The sequence below is a fragment of the Oncorhynchus masou genome, chromosome 10, assembly GCF_036934945.1.
Source record: "Oncorhynchus masou masou isolate Uvic2021 chromosome 10, UVic_Omas_1.1, whole genome shotgun sequence".
NCBI classification, from domain to species: Eukaryota; Metazoa; Chordata; class Actinopteri; order Salmoniformes; family Salmonidae; genus Oncorhynchus; species Oncorhynchus masou.
The window spans coordinates 11,057,987-11,078,301 of NC_088221.1; the positions used below are offsets into that span (position 1 = coordinate 11,057,987).

Here is a 20,315-nt window from a genome sequence, read left to right on the forward strand (position 1 = left end):
CCTTTCCTCAGCACTTCTCAGTCGTTAGTATTCAGACACCTTATGCAGGTGCTTAACGGGCTTTGCAGGCGTGGTTCCCTTCTGCGCTGAAGACATTTCATTCAACAGATTTTCTTGTGTCATTTTCATTCAATAGGGTTTTCAGTACATGTATCTTAAGCCATCCCTATAAATGTGGTGTACCTTTAATTTGAAGTTTGTCAACAGACACTAGAATACATTGAGAGAACAGTCTAAATATGCATATTAGTCTCCGCCTCAGTACCAACTGGTAGATTTAAATATACTCTGATCTTGTAGATTATTTCGGCAAATTTAAGGGTTAGGAAAATATGTATGAATCATACCCAAAAAATATTTGGAGAGCCTTTATACACTATAATATATTGAGGAATAAATAATATAGTGGTTTGAATTCATCCAGACTTTTGTCATATTCAAGTTCAATCCATGGAACATTGGAAGGTGGATAAAAGTGTACCATAGGGGTTGAACAATAGTCTGTTACTAATCATGGAACTGTATGACAACGGTGTAGTTGTGAACCATGCACCAGGTTTCATAATGATTCCATAATGATTCAAATTGGCTGCATGTCCCAAATTATTGCACAATGTTAGCATAATATGATCCACTAACGCTAGCGACCCTCAGGAAAAACAAAGAAAGGTAAATGGAATAGAATAGAAGATAAACTACAAATTGAAGAAAATAAACACTAAAGTGACAGTTATGTGACGGTAGCTTCCGAAAGTGGATAACATTTAACATTATACAATTTGTCAAATAAAATAGAGAAAAACCTGGGCATAGTCTATAATTAAAATATTCTAAAGTGCATACATCCTCTCAGTAGGTTCAGCCCAACAGAAGCCTATAGCTTAAGTGTCCAAATTTCATCCACGCAAATTATGAGGGCACACAAATAAAATGTTGAATAACGGCACAGCTATTTACAGCCTATTTCACTGTGGAAAAGGGGCTTCAATACCTCATGTTGATATTATTTTCAAATTGCTTCCATATGGGTGGTTTCACATTCATCTCCAGAAATCATAAGGAATAATTCTCTAAAACAATTGCTATATGTATTTACAATCCCCTTTACCTTACTAACTTACCTAGCTCTTATCAATAGCTCTTAAGGTGCATAGAGAATGCTGTTATTTATATCAGGGGGAAAATGTAGATACCTTTTCCCACTTGGAACCGGCAGGTTCACTCTACCTTATTCATGGTTTCCTTGCACGTAAAGGTGGTGGAATTATGAGGGCATTAAGTCAAGATCAGAATACGACTTATCTGTAGACACATCCACCACACCTTAAATTCTTAGATCTCCACCACAAATGAATAGCGAGTGAATAACTCATACATAATTTCAAGGTCAGAATACACAGAGAGAAAAGTACATAAAAGGGAATAACGTTCCATTTACATGCACTTAACTTGGGTCAGAATCAGGGCCATAGAGAAAAGTGCATAAAAAGTGAATTATGTTCCATTTATGCACTGCTTAACAAGGGTCGGAATTGGCCCCATAGTGTTTTGCTTGGCACCAATGGAGTGAGTGCAATAGAAAGTTCTGCTAGGTATTTAGACCTCAGTCCCCCAAGTAATAACACCAAAAAATATTCTACAGACCCTACTGTGTAATCCCAACCCCACCTTTACTTCGGCACATAAAATTGTTTTGTTTTTTCTCTATAAGCCAATATGTAGTTTATAGACCCAAAGTGTATTGCAATTGGGACCAATGGAGTGAGTGGAGTAGAAAGTGCTGATGGGTATTTAGACCTCAGTCCACATGAAATAACTGCATATATAGATACTACAGACCCAACTAAGTATTCCCAAACCCACTTTTACCTCAGTACATAGAATCGTTTTTTCTCTACACCCCAATGTTTTGAACATACCAACCTGAACATTGTATTATTTGGTCTTATTTTTAATTTTATTTAGGAGCATATTTGTATAATTGTTTCCATAAAGTCCTCTTTGCATTTGCTTATACGCACAATACAAAAATGACATTGATTCAAATGTAATATCGTTGAATGAGTTATCCACACTGCAATGTTTTGAAAGGCTGGCTTTTATTTTTTTTGAGGATTTCTAATTGCAACTCAAAAGTGACGTCATCGTTTGTGCCGCTAGTGAAGGGGAGCTTGGCCTTCTGTCGTTCTTACTGCCACGTTTAAAAACCGATTCATAACAAGGTACTCCAGTAAGTACATGAGCATATTTGTGTTAACTGTTATGTAAAATATTTGATAACACTATTGATATGCAAATATTGTGACTTATATATTACTATTTTCACGAAAAAATAGCTAGCTAGCAAGTTAGCAATTCAACTGGTGTTGTTTCAAGCATACAATACTTCACTTGACTTGTTGAAAGTAGCTGGAGCTTGGCTGTTGGCTAAAGTAAGCTAGCTACTTCGTTTCCAGCGGAATCGTTAGCTGGCACTTAAAGACATGTGAAAGTAATGGTAGATCCCTAGCTAATGTTAGCTAGTGCGGCTAAGCTAACTAGAAATTAGCCATTGATCGTGACTCTCAGTTCCATTGCATTAAACATAAGTCATTGGATGAAGGCATCTTCTGTACGGGGGCGTTTTGTTAAAAGCCCCGACGCTCGGTCTGAACATTTTCACGCATGGCTTGAAGCATAAGGATCTTATCTTTCATATCAGTGAGAAGCTTTTTGTTTTTTGAAAAGTATTTAAGTGGATATACACATTTTTATAGGGTTAGTGTTCCCACATGGCCATATCTCCATGTTATGGAAAACAGATGGGAGACAGGCACCACCTGTGCTAATTAGCTATCTAACGTTAGCATGATCGGGTGGAGGCACCCATAGCTGTATGGATCTGTGCTAAACCGCTACAATATCTTCTTTTATTTGAAGGATTTTGTTTATCGCCGATGAAAGATGAGGGACATATATACATACACCTATAATACATAAGACTTAATATGTTTATGAAAAAAAAAATGCATAAGAAGCGATTATAAACCACCCCTTAGTACCGCAGATCACAATACATCTAATCCCAGCCTATTGCACCAAACTACAACAGGAAGATGTGGTCAGAAAATGGGAGAATGATGCCAGTGAGACCTTAGAGGGCTGCTTTGACTGTGCAGACTGGAGTGTGTTCAGAGGGAGCAAGTCTTGAGGCCACAAATTCTGTGAGGATATTCTTGTTCCTTCCAAAACTCAAAAGTTATTTTCTAACAAAAAACCCATGATCACAAAGGATCTGAAAAGAAAATAGCAGTTACCACTGGCAACAAGATTGAAGGTAAACTAATTCAATCCAAATTTAAATAAACAGATGAAACGGGCCAAGAGAGTGTACAAGGATAAGGTGGAAAGGCTCATTCAGGAAGGTAAAGCCAGAGGTGCTTGGAGAGTGTGAAAACACTGGCAGGCCTTAACAACACCCAACTGTCCCCTGCTCCAAAATAAAAAGATTTTGTTGACTTTGCAGAAAAACTCAAGTTTTTTGTTGTTGTAGATTTGACCAATATGACTTTGCAATGGAAAAGAAGGAGCTGAACTCTGACCTAACATGTCACACACACTAACAAATGTTGAGCTTCAACCAAAAGATGAAGACGCTGTATTTAAAAGGATAAAGTACCATGGCCAGACAACATTAGTGGTTGCCTACACTCAAGTTTGCTTACAAGCGGCACAGGGGTGTTGATGATGCAGTTCAGTCCCTACTGCACTGTGCCTACACCCACCTGGAGAAACCCAAAACATGCGTCAGAATGGTATTTGTGGATTTCTCGAGTGCCTTTTAATATAGTCCTCACTTAATGGGTTAAAAGCTCCAGAACATGAATGTCAATCCACATCTGATTCTCTGGGTCCTCTCCTTTCTGACAAATAGAGAACAGCTGGTCAGATTCAATTGTCTCATTGCAGCTTGTCCAGAACCATCTTTACAGAATCACCACAAGGCTCCGTCATCTCACCTGTTTTAGGAGCTCAGACCCAGAGATGATGTTCATCAAGTATTCAGATGACACAGTAATTATGGACACAGTAGGCAACTCAGAAGGGCACCTCGAGGCTGAAATTGACATGTTTTTACTGTGGTGTATACAGAACTACCTGGACCTCAATGCAATCAAAACCAAAGACCTGGTCATTGACTACAGAAGAGACCAACCTACCATCCCCACCACTGGAGATGAACAGACAGATCATTGAGCGAGTGGAGGACTACAAATTCCTAGGAACCATCATTGGCAACAAGTTAGCTCTCTGTCAAAAGAAACATTGAACACATTCACTCAATGTCAACAATGTCTGTTATTGATACGGAAATGGAGAAAGTTTAATATACAATCAAGCCTCCAAGCATTTTATGCAGGGCATTCGGGAAGTTTTCAGACCCCTCGACTTTTTCCACATTTTGTTACATTAGAAGCTTATTCTAAAAAGGATTACACACAATACCCCATAATGACAAAGCAAAAACAGGTTTTTAGACATTTTTGAAAACCTATTAAAAACAAAGATACCTTATTTACATAAGTATTCAGACCCTTTGCTATGAGACTTGAATTTGAGCTCAGGTGCATCGTGTTTCCATTGATCATCCTTGAGCTGTTTCTACAACTTGATTGGAGTCTACCTGTGGTAAATTCAATTGATTGGACATGATTTGGAAAGGCACACACCTGTCTATATAAAGTCCCACAGTTGACAGTTGACAACCAAGCCATGAGGTCAAAGGAATTATCCGCAGAGCTCCGAGACAGGATTGTGTCGAGGCACAGATTTGGGGAAGGGTACTAAATCTTGGTCCCGGGAGGTGACCAAGAACCCCATGGTCACTCTGACAGAGCTCCAGAGTTCCTCTGTAAGGATGGGATAACCTTCCAGAAGGACAACCATCTCTGCAGCACTCCACCAATCAGGCCTTTATGGTAGAGTGCCAGACGGAAGCCACTCCTCAGTAAAATACACATGACAGCCCGCTTGGAGTTTGCCAAAAGGCACCTAAAGACTCTCAGACCATGAGAAACAAGATTCTCTGGTCTGATGAAACGAAGATTGAACTCTTTGACCTGAGTGCCAAGCGTCACATCTGGAGGAAACCTGACACCATCCTTACAGTGAAGCATGGTGGTGGCAGCAATCATGCAGTGGGGATGTTATTCAGCGACAGGGATTGGGAGACTAGTCAGGATCGAGGGAAAGATGAACGGAGCACAGTACAGAGATCCTTGACGAAAACCTGCTCCAGAGCGCTCAGAACCTCTGACTGGGGACAAAGGTTCATTTCCCAACAGGACAATGACCCTAAGCACACAGCCAAGACAACGCTGGAGTGGCTTCGGAACAAGTCTCTGAATGTTCTTGAGTGGCCCAGCCAGACTTGAACCCGATCAAACATCTCTGGAGAGACCTGAAAATAGCTGTGCATCAATGCTCCAACCTAACAGAGCTTGAGAGGATCTGCAGAGAATGGGAGAAACTCTCCAAATACAGGTGTGCCAAGCTTCATACCCAAGAAGAATCAAGGCTTTGATCACTGCCAAAGGTGCTTCTACAAAGTACTGAGTAAATGGTCTGAATACTTATGTTAATGTGATTTCAGTTTATTTTTATACATTTGCAGAAAGAAAAAAATATACTGTTTTTGATTTGTCATTATGAAGTATTGTGTGTAGATTGAGGTAAAAAATATAATATAATCAATTTTGGAACAGGACTGTAATGTCACAAAACTTGAAAAAAGTAAAGGGGTCTGAATAATTTCTGAATGCACTGTATATGCTTTATAGAGTCCATCTTTGCCTTTTAATATTACGGGTTTTAGGGAATGTTGTTTGGTGCTCTAGGAAACAGATCAGATTCCATTTAACAGGGTAATAAGAATCAGTGGGAAGGTCATCAGAGCAAGAAAGTGTCTGCCATAGCATTGTTGCTGCACTTTTCAAATGAAAAGCCTCCGTGCAGCTGCTTTTGAATGCATGACCCTCATGGGACATTTGCAAGTGAATAGGTTGGTTTCCCCTTTAATGCTAGAAAGCGAAAATGCTACACATTTTCTCCAAATGGCTGAGATACCAGCAAACCCTATTCCAAGCATACGGGTATATAAACAAGGATAGCTACTTGCCCACAGTTACGTTTTTGGACATCACCATTATCAAGAACTTGAGAAATCTGATAATTTATGACGCAACTTCAAACTTTAAATCTCAAGCCAACCAATGGTCTGAAAAGCAACTCTCAGACAATTTAAAGTCCAAATAGGTTACAATATGTCATGTTGTGGAAAGCGTAATTTTAATGATTTGTCTGAAAACAACAGCAAGAGGTATTGTTGTGCAAGAAAGGTGAAAGTGTACTACATAGCCTAAGCAGATCATGTTCATTTTATTTGCGTAATCTATCCTGTACCTGCAGGCTATGAACTTTGTGTATTGCAGTAGTAATTGGCTCCCTGTTGGGATAATTTATGAGTGACACATTTTTGTGATGTTTTCAAAGGAATAAGGTGTATTCATCAGTAACACAATCCTCATACTCCTCTTGTTCACAGAAACAAAATGAATGTTGGCGTAGCGCACAGTGAGGTGAACCCCAACACTCGGGTCATGAACAGTCGAGGGATCTGGCTCACCTATGCCCTCGGTGTTGGAATGCTTCACATTGTGCTCTTGAGCATACCCTTCTTCAGTGTACCTGTGGTGTGGACTCTCACAAATGTTATACACAATTTTGTAAGTCATTTATCTTCTCACGCTTTAATAGCCTATCACCAGTTTGTTCTTCTTACTTTCAGCCATATCATGGTAAACCCCCCCTTCCTTCAAAGTTGTTGCCTAGACAATTGTTGCTTCCTCATTGCACTGGCCTCTCATTGTTCCTTGCACAATCTGTTGAATAAAGAAACAAGGTCACTGACATGACAACTCAAAGTTTAACTGTTGTCCCCATATTGGAAAAGTCTTCTGTATCATGGCCCTAAGGAAGGCCATTAAAAGGGAACCACAATATCCTGCTATTTCAGTTCAGCAGCTTATTGTTTACTGTATCTTTCGCTTGCCATTAACTGCTAATTCAGCTGGTATATGAAGACTTTTCACAGACCCTGTTATTTAATAGAATGTAGCATTCTCATTCAAATGACCTGATGTTCTCAGTGCCAAGTGTTGTAAAGGAACATAGGAAGTGAATAACCAGAACATACTCACTCCAATGTCCCACGTATGACCTCGTAGTTCATAAAGTATCAGTTGAGGTAATTGTGAGAGGCTTTGGTCAGCTTTGCACCAGTAAGCAGATTTCACCCGCACTCCGCTTCTTAGCATAAATACAGTTCCGATTCTATCCCAGCTCATTCCAAGGAAGGATGAATTCAAATAAACATTTCATTTTAATGAACCAAAAGGACACATAGTTGTGCTGCAACATCTACCCTCAGTCTCAGGCACCATTTGCTACTTTATAATTAGTTTGTCTTGTCTTAGTGGACTGTCTCTCGCCATCAAGATTTGGACTCATTCACTGTGTATCTGTCTTGCAGGGGATGTATGTCTTCATGCATGCAGTGAAAGGCACTCCGTTTGAGACCCCAGACCAAGGCAAAGCCCGGCTCCTGACACATTGGGAACAGTTGGACTACGGCGTGCAGTTCACATCATCCAGAAAATTCTTCACCATCTCCCCAATCATTTTGTACGTCGCCTCCCGTCATTTAGAACAAGAGGTTACATTTTTGTCCATTGGCTTTAGATACCCATTTTAGCATCCAATGCAGAAATAATTGCAACCTGTATGGGACGGTTTCCCGGACACAGATCAATCCTAGTCCTGGACTAAAAACCACTTAAATCCTCCATTGAGAATGTGTTTTAGTCCAGGATAGGCTTAATCTGTGTCTGGGAAACCGGCCCTATAAATTCCAACTGTTGACCATGTTGCAGAGCTTTTTTTAACTGACACATTTACTAACTTGTCTTATTTTTTTTCTCCCCCTAGATATTTTCTTGCAAGTTTCTACACGAAGTACGACACTACACACTTTGTCATAAACACTGCCTCCCTTTTGAGTGTGCTGATCCCCAAATTGCCACAACTACACGGAGTCCGCATCTTTGGCATCAACAAGTATTAAGCTGAGTGTTGAGAGTCAGTGGTGTGACAAACTCTCAAAGGAGCTATTGGCTCATAGCAAGATGAATAGTTAACCCTATTTACTCTGTACCACTGGAGTTTGTACTGAGCAGTTTTGTACGGTATGTATAATTGTCACTCACTGTTTAGATACGCCAGGTTAAACTATAGTGGGAGACTTGGAGAGCGACGATAATTCCATGTGCATTACTAACTTAAGTAAATATTTAATTCTTATTATTTTTAATCTACATAGACCTGGGCTGGCCCATGTTTAAAAGTGGAGCTTTTTTTGTTCTGTTTTTGTTTGCCCTCACTTCACACAAAGATTGTGTTCCTCCTTGTTACAATAAATGTTTCTCATCGTAACCGAAAGCCTTGGAAATATCAGATGCATTTTTAAAGATCATTTCTCCATAAAAGTAGGAGCCTATGGTTCAATGTTTGACACTTATTTTTAGATGGGTTATCATTGCTGAAAAGAACTGAACAATATGAAATACACATTTTGTACGATTTCCTTGGTATATGAATCATTTCTCATTGTTACTCGGTTATATAGGGCAGGCATTTGTTTTCAGTGTATATAGTTGTATGTATAGGTTCATGTCTTTCTTGATGATTTTTCATAAGATGAGTTGTCAGATGAAAGTGTTTACTGAGACGGGTCTACGGTTTGCCTATGTACCTATATTCATGTAGCTGTACTTGTTTAGGAGATCTCCTGGATGGTATTACCAAGGCAGCTAGTCCTGTTCTGTTTGGTCATGGCTTATCCATGGTATGCTTGGAGCTTTGTCAGCCCCTGTATCTAACATCATTAAAACATTTGTGCCCTTAAAAGCAGTGTGTATGTCTTAACTGGCTAAATTTATTGAGGGAAATGGATGGAAACCCATATTTTGACATGCACTGACTACAGTGGGAGATGAGCATAAAAACAAGCTGTGAATGCTTTTAAGTGATGTCACAGTGGCAAAAGCTTTGTTTAAAATAAATTGTTTTACTTTATTGCATTTCATGTAATCCAAAATGTCATTACACCTTGATCTTATTCCTAAACTGTGTGTGCATAGTAATCTGACATGAGACTATCCAATTATAAAGGTAGAGCATTCCTGTAACAATTATGTGAACCTTAGGAATTAATTTTTGTACTGTTGGCTCAACTCCTTTGAAAACCTCAAAGTGGTGAGTCTGATATTTTTGAGCATCGATTTTATATTTAGTCCCAAATGCCACATCGGTAGAGGCTGTTCCATAGAAGACTTCCTGGACTGGACTAGCAGTGTACAAGGCTCTCAAGTTACATACAGGTTTTTCCCGGTGCAGATGTACGGCTGACCTCTCCTCTGCACTGTCCTTGTCCCGCAGGACCCCACAGGTTAGCATGGTGGTGGCGCCATGTATTTCAGAGGGTGAGGAGTCGGGCAAAACAAACTGGCAGGAGGGGTACTTATCATGGGTGTAGGCCCCACCACGCTGCCCACGTGCCACAAGGTCAATGCAGACCATGACAGCGTGATTGTAAGTGGGTGAACGCCTTTCCAGCAGCAACAATCCTCACTGCCTCTGGCTCAACGACTGCAGCCCCCACAGCCTCGCTCCTGCCCTGCTCTTGCTGCAGCCACAGCAGCCATGTAGTCCTGCATCTTGGCTTTCATAAAGGAGGTGAACAGCTGGCCTTTTAGTGCCACCGTCACTTGTTTGTCCTCATAATAGGAGGTGGGACGTGTTTCCTGGCCTGCTCAAACTTTGATCTGGTCAAAGGCGGGCATGCTGGTGTCTTGACCAGGAAAAGGTCCCCTAGACCTCCAGTTTATTCTACCTGAGGGCGACAGATCAGATATGTGCATGTCCTTACTGCCGTCAATGTCTGGTGCATCACTGGCAAGGCATATAATGATCTCCAGAGGGTGAGGGTTGCCCTTATACTTGCATGCCCCGTACTCTCTTGATGTGCGTCAGTTCAGGTAACGGGTACACTGTGGCTAACTCCTTTATCAAACGAGAGGTTTCTTTCTTGTTTACGATGGGAGCTGCAAAGGCCTTGATTAGCTCAGCGTCATGTGAGTGAATGTTGGACAGCACAGGATAAGCGACCCAGGAGTCTATGTCACACTCAGATTATTTGATGCGTTTGGACTGTGGCTCCATTTCACATAGTACCTGTGTTAAAGATGTTCAACCACAAATCTGGCCAAAGAACTCGGATCCAGACAATGTTTACATAAAATGGGTGATTCTGCAACTTTGGGCACTTTGGCCAAGTTAAACATATTCAAACACCAGTTTACCAGCATTTTAATTGTCTTTGATTTGTCTAGAAACAATATTTGAAAACGGCTGCATTTGTACTATTTTTGTCATTTTTCCCAGACAGCCAGACAAATGTAATTTGCATCATTAATCATCCATTTTAGTTGAAAATGAAATGAACATATTTAACACATTTCTTATGTGTACATGAACATGTATTGAATATGATTTTTAGTGATTAAGGTTTTCCTAAAATGAATAATTCAACACGATGCCTGAATGTATAAACTTGCCTTGGTGACAGCTGAAAACATTTATGAAAAATAAGATATTTCCACCTAACATTTTGAACCACAACCATTGTTTAAACATTTAAATAATAAAAGACAAAGTAAGATTCTAAAACACTGGAACTAGCATCTTTTTAACATGAGAACAATGTTTGGTCTTTGACTACACTTAGATCCAACAACTAGAACTTCCAGCACCTATATATTGAGGGAAAAGTTAATTGAGAACTGGACATGTTTTATTTAATGCATGATTTTATGTCCTGCTTTGTACTGTATATGAGTATCTAAGGCTTAGAAATAGGGCCACGTTCCTCTCAGACCAACCATCCAGCTCCATGTACCTCTTGGTCACGAGGTTGGGTTCAGGGGCAAGTCCAAGCACATGCTGTGGTCTGTACCATATGATGTTGTCACTCATCGGCCCCCCAAAAAACGGTTGGGGCCAACGCAACTCATGGTTTTAACAAGAGCACCACTCTCTGTGTGAACGTCTTGCACGATGCCAGGGTAAACGTCCTGATCACACTCCACCCCACACCACTTTCCAATCAATGCTTCACTTAGATCTTCAACGGGCTGGAAGGCGCTGTGAGATGTGTTGGATTTTCCATCTTGGTCTGCCTCTATTTTTTCAAACAGAGTCAGTCTGTGGAGTGCAGTGATGTGGAAAGGAACAGAAGCAACGACTGTCACTGACGATCTGGAAAAAATCATTTCTAAGTTATGCACATTCAAAATATGTAATGATAGCATAGTCTAGTGATACATAGTGTAGTGATAATGTTTGAATAACAAATGGAAGATTTGACATAAAATAACCCACAACTATTACCTGGTGTATCTTCATTGTCCCACAGATTGTGTCCAGGTGATCTGGTGGGAGGTCCTCCATGCTCTTTATTGCCTTTGAGATATATAACAGCCGACTGCTGTAATACTGTAGTTTGTCCACCATGAACTGGAGGTTGGCGTAGGTTTTGCAGAACCATGTGTCCCTATCCTGGACTGTTAGCTTGACAACCCAAAAAGGACATATTTTGCAGAATGCATAGTAGGAAAAGGTTTTGAATTATGCCATTAAAGAAGCGCTTCTGCTTTTTCCTTCCTAGTGTGTCCTTTTCCCCTTTTGTTACTCTACTGTTGTCATCACGTTCATAAATTCAAGTGATTTTCTCTTCTGTGGCTGTGCTAATTCTGTCACACTGTTTTTTCCTGGAGTATTGAAGACTTGTTGACCTGTTTTCATTTGCCCTCATTGTTTTTGCTGAAAATTCAAATGATCCGTTTGGGGCTTTGTCCAGGCCATACTTTCTTAGGATGTTGCCTCTAAGCATTTTTTAAGGCAGTTTGTCCTTGGCAATGCACATTTTTTTTTTTTTTTGCTTTAACTCTGCAATGATGGCATTTTGAAACAAGTTCTTTGGAGTTCCCTTTCTTCTTGTCTTTGGGGAATCTTTCTTCCCATTTTCTTCATCAGTTTTTCTCAGCTTTCTGTAATGCATTATCAAGTTTGACATTGTCATGCAAAGATCTGTGTATGTTTTTGAACAACCCCTTCCAACCTTTTTACTTCCAGCAAGTATTTGACTTCTCATTCCTGTTGCAGACGATGAGGAAGGGGTATAATGGTGTGCATCAGGGGCAGGTATGTTGGCCTCATGTTCTGGCTGCAAGTCATGTGGTGACTGAGGTGTTGTGTTGCCTGATAGGTTGGTCTCCAATGCAACTGCTCTCTTTCAAGCCTGTCTTCTATTCCTTTGGTTGCATTCCCATTGCCTTCTCTTGCTTCTTTTTTTCTGGCTTTGTCAGCTCAGAGATAGATTTCACTTCTCCTTTCTCCTTTTTTCCCCAGCATCTCTCCGTCTTATTGCGAATGTTCCTGGTATCATATAGGATATATTTTTTGTCATGTCTTTGACTTCTGTGCTGTTTTATGTGGCATCTTCTAAAAACAAAGAAAAATTCACACCTTGGAGAATTTTCGAAATTAAACCAATTTAAAACAGGATTAAATAAGCCTAAAGTTTAAAACGAATAAGAGAATGTTTTTTTGTCACTTCCACCACTGTTAAGTTTGGAATAGAAATGACTGATGGAAATTATTCTAGTTTTTGGAGAAAAATGACCGGCTGCTTAGCATGCTTTCGCTAGTATTACAGCTAGCATATAGTTTACACTAAATACATAAAATATAAAAAGAAAATATAAATATAGATATTTTTTTACTTATAGCCTGTTTGGAAATGACTGACAAAAATATTTTCTATACAAGCAATATTTACCTAGATTTTTCTTCAACTTCTGGACATTACATCTGGAACAACTGCAAGCTGCAGCCATGTGCTTCAGTGTCACAATACGTTTCCGTGGTAACTAAATTAAGTATTTTGAAAAAACTTTATTAATGAGGAATTTGTCCTCAGTGTAGGAAATTACACAACTCCCAAAGGACAGGTATATTTTGTGTAAAAAACAAAAAAACAATATAAAAGGGCATACTCAAAATAAATATTGATATAAATTTAATTTCATTAACTCTTTCACTAGTAGATAACATTAATAATTACACATTATACAATGTTTTCCCATAGAAAAACATAGTAGAAGCTCAACATTCTGGGTGTGAAATGTAGGTATAAAATAAATGTGAAAATATGTTAAAATTCTTGATAGAGGTGTTAAAAAAAGAATGGGGTGATTGTCGTGTGAACTTAGCATATAAAGAATGTAAAAATAAAACATTCCCCGAGGACATAGAAGTGCCCGTAGTTGCAAAATCATCCAAATAAGATAAACATTGGATGCAGTGCCGAAAATATGTGAGGATACTTTAACATCAGACGAACAAAATACAACAAGTACACATTTTGAATTCCTATCGCATATTGATTGCCGAATTAAATGTGCCTTGTTGACCAGCTTTGATTAGAGCTGTAAAAAGTGACATTTCATCCACATTTCCGTAAATGCTTGTTGATGTCCAACTGCATATAATTTCCCCCTGAAACAAAGGTTATCACTATTCAGAGACACCCACAGTTTTGTTTTCTAGGTTAATAAAAAAAGTAGTTATTTAATTAAAACATATTCCCGTCGATATCCGCAAAACATTTTAAAATGTTATTTCACATTTTCAACTCGGAATAATGTAACTGCACCTAACTAGAAAACTATTTGATGTTTCATGGAGGAATTGTTTACATGTGACACAAGCTCCTCAGAAGTACAAGCGTGAGGTCGTGGAGCTCCGCACAAAAAAATTCAGCACCGCAATTTTAGCTTTTGCGACAAATGCAAACGTATTTAATTGTCACTGACAGTAGCATTGTCGTGAGACTTAAAATCAAGTTATTAATGAATGACATACCTTTAGAAAATACTAATAGACCATCGTAATGGTCCCTGGTAGCAGAGCTATTTTCCTCGCCTCTTGCGAATCTCTACGGATAGCGGTGCTTACCAAATTGCAGTAATTTAAGCATGTATTTTGGCTAGTGCAGGAAAATCGGATTTAGTTAAATAAAATGTTTGCATATAAAGCTTCGGCTCAACAGGGCACACGTATGTTTAGAGCCAAGATTTTAAGCAAATGTGCTTTTAGAAGAAAAATGAGTTCCAGGCTTGTTCTCGGCATTGAGACGAGCTGTGACGAGACAGGTGCGGCTGTAATGGATGAAACAGGTTTAATTCTTGGAGAATCTCTTCATTCACAAAAAGAGGTGCACATGAAGTGGGTACAATCTTGTATTTTTTTCATGTTCATTCAACAAAAGTGATTGTCTTATTTATCAGTGCAATGCCCCCCTTGGTCAAGAATCAAGATAAAACCTTGCAAAGGACATCATGTTCTCCATTTGTATTTGATTGTAGGACTGGTGGGATTATTCCCACTGTTGCCCAGCGGCTCCACAGAGAGAACATAGGCCGCGTCGTCCAGGAGGCCATGGAGAGGAGTGGCGTCACCCAGAGTCAACTGTCTGCTGTAGCCACCACAGTGAAGCCGGGCCTGGCCCTGAGTCTGGGGATAGGCCTGCACTTTAGCCTGAACTTTGTAAAGCTACACCAGAAGCCCTTCATCCCCATCCACCACATGGAGGCCCATGCCTTGACAGTCAGGATGCTCCAGCCTGTAGTATTCCCCTTCCTCGTCCTCCTAGTCTCCGGAGGTCACTCTCTCTTGGCTCTGGCCAGAGGAATCGATGACTTTCTTCTCCTGGGTCAAACACTGGATGAAGCACCAGGGGACACTATGGACAAGGTAAAGAGTATAACTTTTTAGAAAACACTTAAGAGGCCAGTGGGTTTTCTTGGCCTTTAATTTGTGACATTTGTGTATTCACAGGTGGCAAGACGTTTGTCACTCATCAAACACCCAAAGTGCTCCATGATAAGTGGGGGTCAAGCAATAGAGATTCTGGCTCGAGATGGAGACAGGTTGAAGTTTCTCTTCAAGCCACCAATGGGAGCGCACTATGACTGTAACTTCTCATTTGCTGGTCTGCGAAATCAGGTGACGATGTCAATACAGAAAAAAGAGGAAGAGGAAGGTAATAAATAATTCATAAAGATATAATATGCATTTATATCATAACCTTTCCTTAATCAACTAATAGAATCAGTTCACTTAAATTGAAGGACAATTCCACCCAAAAACAATCTTTTGGTATTTGTTTCATTAGTCCATTGTTGATATCGGCCCAACATGTTTTGCATGTCAGCCAGCCATCAAGGTTTCGAGATGTATAACTTTCAAAATACAGAAATCCCAGCTATATTTCTTTATTTTGAAAGTTATATATTGATCCTTGATTGCTGATATGGAAAACATTTTGGGACTATATCAACAATGGACTAATGAAACAAATACCAAAAGACAAGTTTTGTGTGAAAATCCACCTACATGTTTTTTTCATCCAAGGTGTGGAGCAGGGAACTTTGTTGTCATGTGTTAATGACATAGCTGCTGCTACGCAGCACACAGTGGCCTCTCACATTGCCAAGCGCACACATCGTGCCATTTTGTTCTGTAAGGCCAAAGACCTTCTGCCTTCCTGCAATCCAACACTGGTGAGTGAAATCCAATCATTGGATAGGGAGTTTCACAGCTATCAAGATGATCTAATCCACAATATTGCATTGAATTATCTCATTCAGAAAGTATTCACACCCCATGACTTTTTCCACTTTGTTGTGGATTTAATTGTCATTTTTTTGTCAACGATCTACATAAAATACTCTGTCAAAGTGGAAGAAGAAATACTAACATTTGTAAAAAATGAACAAGAATAAAGCACTAATATACACTGAGTAAACAAAACATTAAGAACACCTGCTCTTTCCATGACATAGAATCCAGGCGAAAGCTATCCCTTATTGATGTCTCTTGTTAAATCCACTTCAAATCAGTGTAGATGAAGGGCAGGAGATAGGTTAAAGAAGGATGTTTAAACCTTGAGACAATTGAGACATGGATTGTGTGTGTGTGTGTGTGTGTGTGTGTGTGTGTGTGTGTGTGTGCGCGCGCGCACCATTCAGAGGGTGAATGGGCAATAAAAAATATTTCAGTGCCTTTGAACAGGGTATGGTAGTAGGTGCCAGGTGCACTGGTTTGTGTCAAGAACTACAACGCTGCTGGGTTTTTCACGCTCAACAGTTTCCTGTGTGTGTCAAGAATGTTTCACCACTCAAAGGACTTCCAGTCAACTTGACACAACTGTGGGAAGCATTGAGGTCAATATGGGCAAGCATCCTTGTGGAATGCTTTTGACACCTTGTAAAGTCCTTGCCTCGATGAATTGACGCTGTCTTGAGGCCAAGAGGAACTCAATATTAGGAAGGTGCTCCTACTGTTCGGTATACTCAGTGTACAATGAACTCCAAAAGTTTTGGGGCAGTGACACTTTTTTTGTTTTGGCTTGGCTCTGTACTCCAACCCTTTGCGAGGCATTGCAAAACCTCCCTGGTCTTTGTGATTGAATCTGTATTTGAAATTCACTGCTCAACTGAGGGACCTTACAGATAATTGTATGTGTAGGGTAGAGATGAGGTAATCAAATCCTGTTAAACACTATTATTGCACACAGAGTGAGTCCATGCAACTTGTTAAGCACATGTTTACTCCTGAATTGATATAGGCTTGCATAATTTGTAACAATTTTGAAAAACATAATTCCACTTTGACATTATGGGGTATTATGCGTAGGCCAGTGACAAAATCTCAATTTAATCCATTTTATATTCCGGCTGTAACACAACGAAATTTGGAAAAACTCAAGGGGTGTGAATATTTTCTGAAGGCACAGTATTTCTACAAACAATTGTATGGTGTCCATAGGTGTCCTAAATGTTTTGCTCTGTTAGGTGGTGTCAGGAGGAGTTGCCAGTAACCAGTACATCCGAAAGATTTTGAAGATTGTCACAGACACCACTGGATTACATTTGCTTTGTCCTCCATCCAGGTTTTGTACTGACAATGGAGTCATGATCGCATGGTATGTAGAAGACTATTAGTTATTTTGGTTTTGAAAATATATAGTTAGTTTTATTGTCACATGCACAAGTACAGTGAAATGCTTAACTTGCATGCTCTACCCAACAGTGCAGTAATCAATATCAAAATAGTATAACTAATTTAAAAAAAAATATATATATATATATATATATATATATATACACACCTACTCATTCAAGGGTTTTTCTTTATTTTTACTATTTTCTACATTGTAGAATAATAGTAAAGACATCAACATGAAATAACACATATGGAATCATGTAGGTACCAAAAAAGTGTTCAAACAAATTAAAATATATTTGATATTTGAGATTCTTCAAAGTAGCCACCTTTTGCCTTGATGATAGCTTGGCACACTCTTGGTATTCTCTCAACCAGCTACACCTGGAATGCTTTTCCAACAGTCTTGAAGGAGTTCCCACATATTCTGAGAACTTGTTGGCTGCTTTTCCTTCACTCTGCGATCCAACTCATCCCAAACCATCTCAATTGGGTTGAGGTCGGATGATTGTGGAGGCCAGTTCATCTGATGCAGCACTCCCATCACTCTCCTTCTTGGTCAAATAGCCCTTACATAGCCTGGAGGTGTGTTGGGTCATTGTTCTGTTGGGAAAAAAATGATAGGCCATCCCATCTAGTTTGCGCTTAGTAAGACTATCTTCTCACATAGTGCCTTGAATTCTAAATCACAGTTTCACCAGCAAAGCACCCCCTCACCATCACACCACCTCCTCCATACTTCACAGTGGGAACCACACATGCGGAGATCATCCGTTCACCTACTCTGCGTCTCACAAAGACACGGTAGTTGGAACCAAACATCTCAAATTTGGACTCATCAGACCAAAGGACAGATTTCCACCGGTTGAATGTCCATTGCTCGTGTTTCTTGGCCCAAGCAAGTCCCTTCTTATTGGTGTCCTTTAGTAGTGGTTTCTTTGCAGCAATTCGACCATGAAGGTCTGATTCATGCAGGCTCCTCTGAACAGTTGATGTTGAGATGTGTCTGTTACTTGAACTCTGAAGCATTTATTTGGGCTGCAATCTGAGGTGCAGTTAACTCTAATGAACTTATCCTCTGCAGCAGAGGTAACTCTGGGTCTTCCTTTCCTGTGGCGGTCCTCTTGTGAGCCAGTTTCATCATATCGCTTTGTTTTTGCGACTGCACTTGAAGAAACTTTCAAAGCTCTTGACATTTTTCACATTGACTGACCTTCATGTAATGGACTGTCGTTTCTCATATTTGAGCTGTTCTTGCCATAATATGAACTTGGTATTTTACCAAATAGGGCTATCTTCTGTATACCATCCCTACCTTGTCACAACACAACTGATTGGCTCAAACGCATTAAGAAAATAAATTAAGGCACACCTGTTAATTGAAATGCATTCCAGGGGCCTCATTTAAAAACGTTGCACAGGCACAAAAGAAGGCTTATACCACTTTCGAAGCAAACTTTTTGGGATTTACAAAAAACAAACTTGACAGGAGAATGTGCGGTCCTCCACCGACACTTTGACCCATACATACGCACATAACCTGGAGAAATGAGAAACTGACTCCGAAGGCAGAAGGATAAAAACACACAAGAAACATGATTTAGGATAATAAATACAAACGGAGATATGTTTTTGCAAAATAACCCCTCAAATATGTTGTAGTTTAATCGGGAATCATATTTAATTGGATCTGTAATTATTAAACAATACTTTCATGTTATGAAATGTATTCTCATAAATAAAAGGTGAACAGTAGGACAAATTACATTTAAACTGATGCCGTTTACGATGCCTCAGTCGGACAGATACGAGTGCACAGTTTCATATATTGTTATCACATGTTCGTTGCCCAGAACTGTCAATGTGATAATGGCCCTGTCATTGTCAGTTACAATCAGGGTAATTACCACACCTGAAGGTGTTAGGCAATTGGGTAGCTTTGACAATCAAAATCATCCGGTACGTCTTGCATGTCCCCCTCCGTCACTACTCCACTCAGGAGGGATTCCCATATAATACTGGCAAGTCGCTCATCAAGGGGATTGCGATACGGTGTCCCCTTTCCCCTGCAGCACAAACACTTTGTCTGTGCAAGGCTATGTGCCACACTGTGTCTACCAAACATATTTTTTTCCTTGCTTCAACCTCCCCTTCAAGAACTTCCATTTCACACTAGGTGAAATGTATTTTTTTAGCCTTTCTGTCGCGATTTGCCATCATGCAGTCAGTATGGATGAATATTAATTAGGGGCGTTTCACTATTTATAGGAAACTTTGGGACAAGATGCTCGCTCACGTGCAGCAAATTTCCTGTCGATTGTGATTTATAAAAGGGAAACCGACGTGGGTGCGCACTGTGTTATAAATCATTATATTTTTGTGCTTAAGCACTTTGTGTTTCGCCCGTATGCCACCTTTTGACGTGAATCCTCTGCACAGTTGAGGCCCCAGGTGACTACCTCATGAAGCTGGTTGAGAGAATACCAAATGTGCCAAGCTGTCAAAGGCAAAGGGTGGCTACTTTGAAGAATATAAAATATATTTTAATTTGAACACTTTTTTGGTTACAAGATTCCATGTGTGTTGTTTCATAGTTTGTCTTCACTATTATTCTACAATGTAGAAAATAGTACAAATAAAGAAAAACCCTTGAATGAGTAGGTGTGTCAAATGTTGACTGGTGCTGTATATAATAAAGAAAACATGACAAATAAGCTATAATACACAGCTTATATATGGCTTTGGAGTCCAGTGCATTCAACCACACTTTATTTCAGGAATGGAGTTGAGAGACTGAGGGAAGGAAAGGGCATCCTGTCCCATACTGAGGAGGTCAACTATGAGCCCAAGTAAGTAAAAAAAAATGATGACTCACTTCAATTGATAACAGTTCTATAGCTTAATTGTTGCCCCTTGTGTTCTAGAGCTCCCCTGGGTGTGAACATAACATCAGAAGTGAAGGAGGCAGCTATCAAACTTCCACCATTAAAGCTGAGGGTTACGGACTGACGTTCACTTATGTACATATCCATATAATTCCTACTATTTACCATTAAACTTTTGAAATACATCCTGGCAGAAAGGACTCCATT

At 39.7% G+C, this 20,315-nt stretch overlaps 2 protein-coding genes and 1 pseudogene across 5 annotated transcripts; 2 read left to right on the plus strand and 1 right to left on the minus strand.

Moving 5' to 3' along the window:
• The first annotated feature begins 2,140 nt into the window (after positions 1-2,140).
• LOC135547131 (ORM1-like protein 1) lies at positions 2,141-9,003 on the plus strand. 3 transcript variants are annotated; one of them, XM_064975840.1, is made up of 4 exons: positions 2,141-2,230; positions 6,584-6,764; positions 7,571-7,722; positions 8,026-9,003. In XM_064975840.1, exons 2-4 carry the CDS (start codon positions 6,591-6,593, stop codon positions 8,159-8,161), a joined length of 462 nt encoding a protein of 153 aa, XP_064831912.1. In that variant the 5' UTR covers positions 2,141-2,230; positions 6,584-6,590; the 3' UTR covers positions 8,162-9,003. The 3 variants fall into 3 exon arrangements, with proteins under 3 accessions (XP_064831912.1, XP_064831913.1, XP_064831911.1); XM_064975841.1 differs by having other exon boundaries at positions 2,144-2,222; XM_064975839.1 differs by lacking the exon at positions 2,141-2,230 and adding an exon at positions 4,042-4,281.
• Positions 9,004-9,108: 105 nt separating this feature from the next.
• osgepl1 (O-sialoglycoprotein endopeptidase-like 1) lies at positions 9,109-20,293 on the plus strand. Of its 2 annotated transcripts, none has more exons than XM_064975836.1 (7): positions 9,109-12,357; positions 14,583-14,970; positions 15,055-15,259; positions 15,631-15,779; positions 17,073-17,203; positions 20,001-20,072; positions 20,148-20,293. In XM_064975836.1, exons 1-7 carry the CDS (start codon positions 12,338-12,340, stop codon positions 20,230-20,232), a joined length of 1,050 nt encoding a protein of 349 aa, XP_064831908.1. In that variant the 5' UTR covers positions 9,109-12,337; the 3' UTR covers positions 20,233-20,293. The 2 variants fall into 2 exon arrangements, with proteins under 2 accessions (XP_064831908.1, XP_064831907.1); XM_064975835.1 differs by lacking the exon at positions 9,109-12,357 and adding an exon at positions 13,721-14,442.
• LOC135547782 (probable inactive tRNA-specific adenosine deaminase-like protein 3) lies at positions 9,199-10,399 on the minus strand (annotated as a pseudogene).
• Positions 20,294-20,315: the final 22 nt, after the last annotated feature.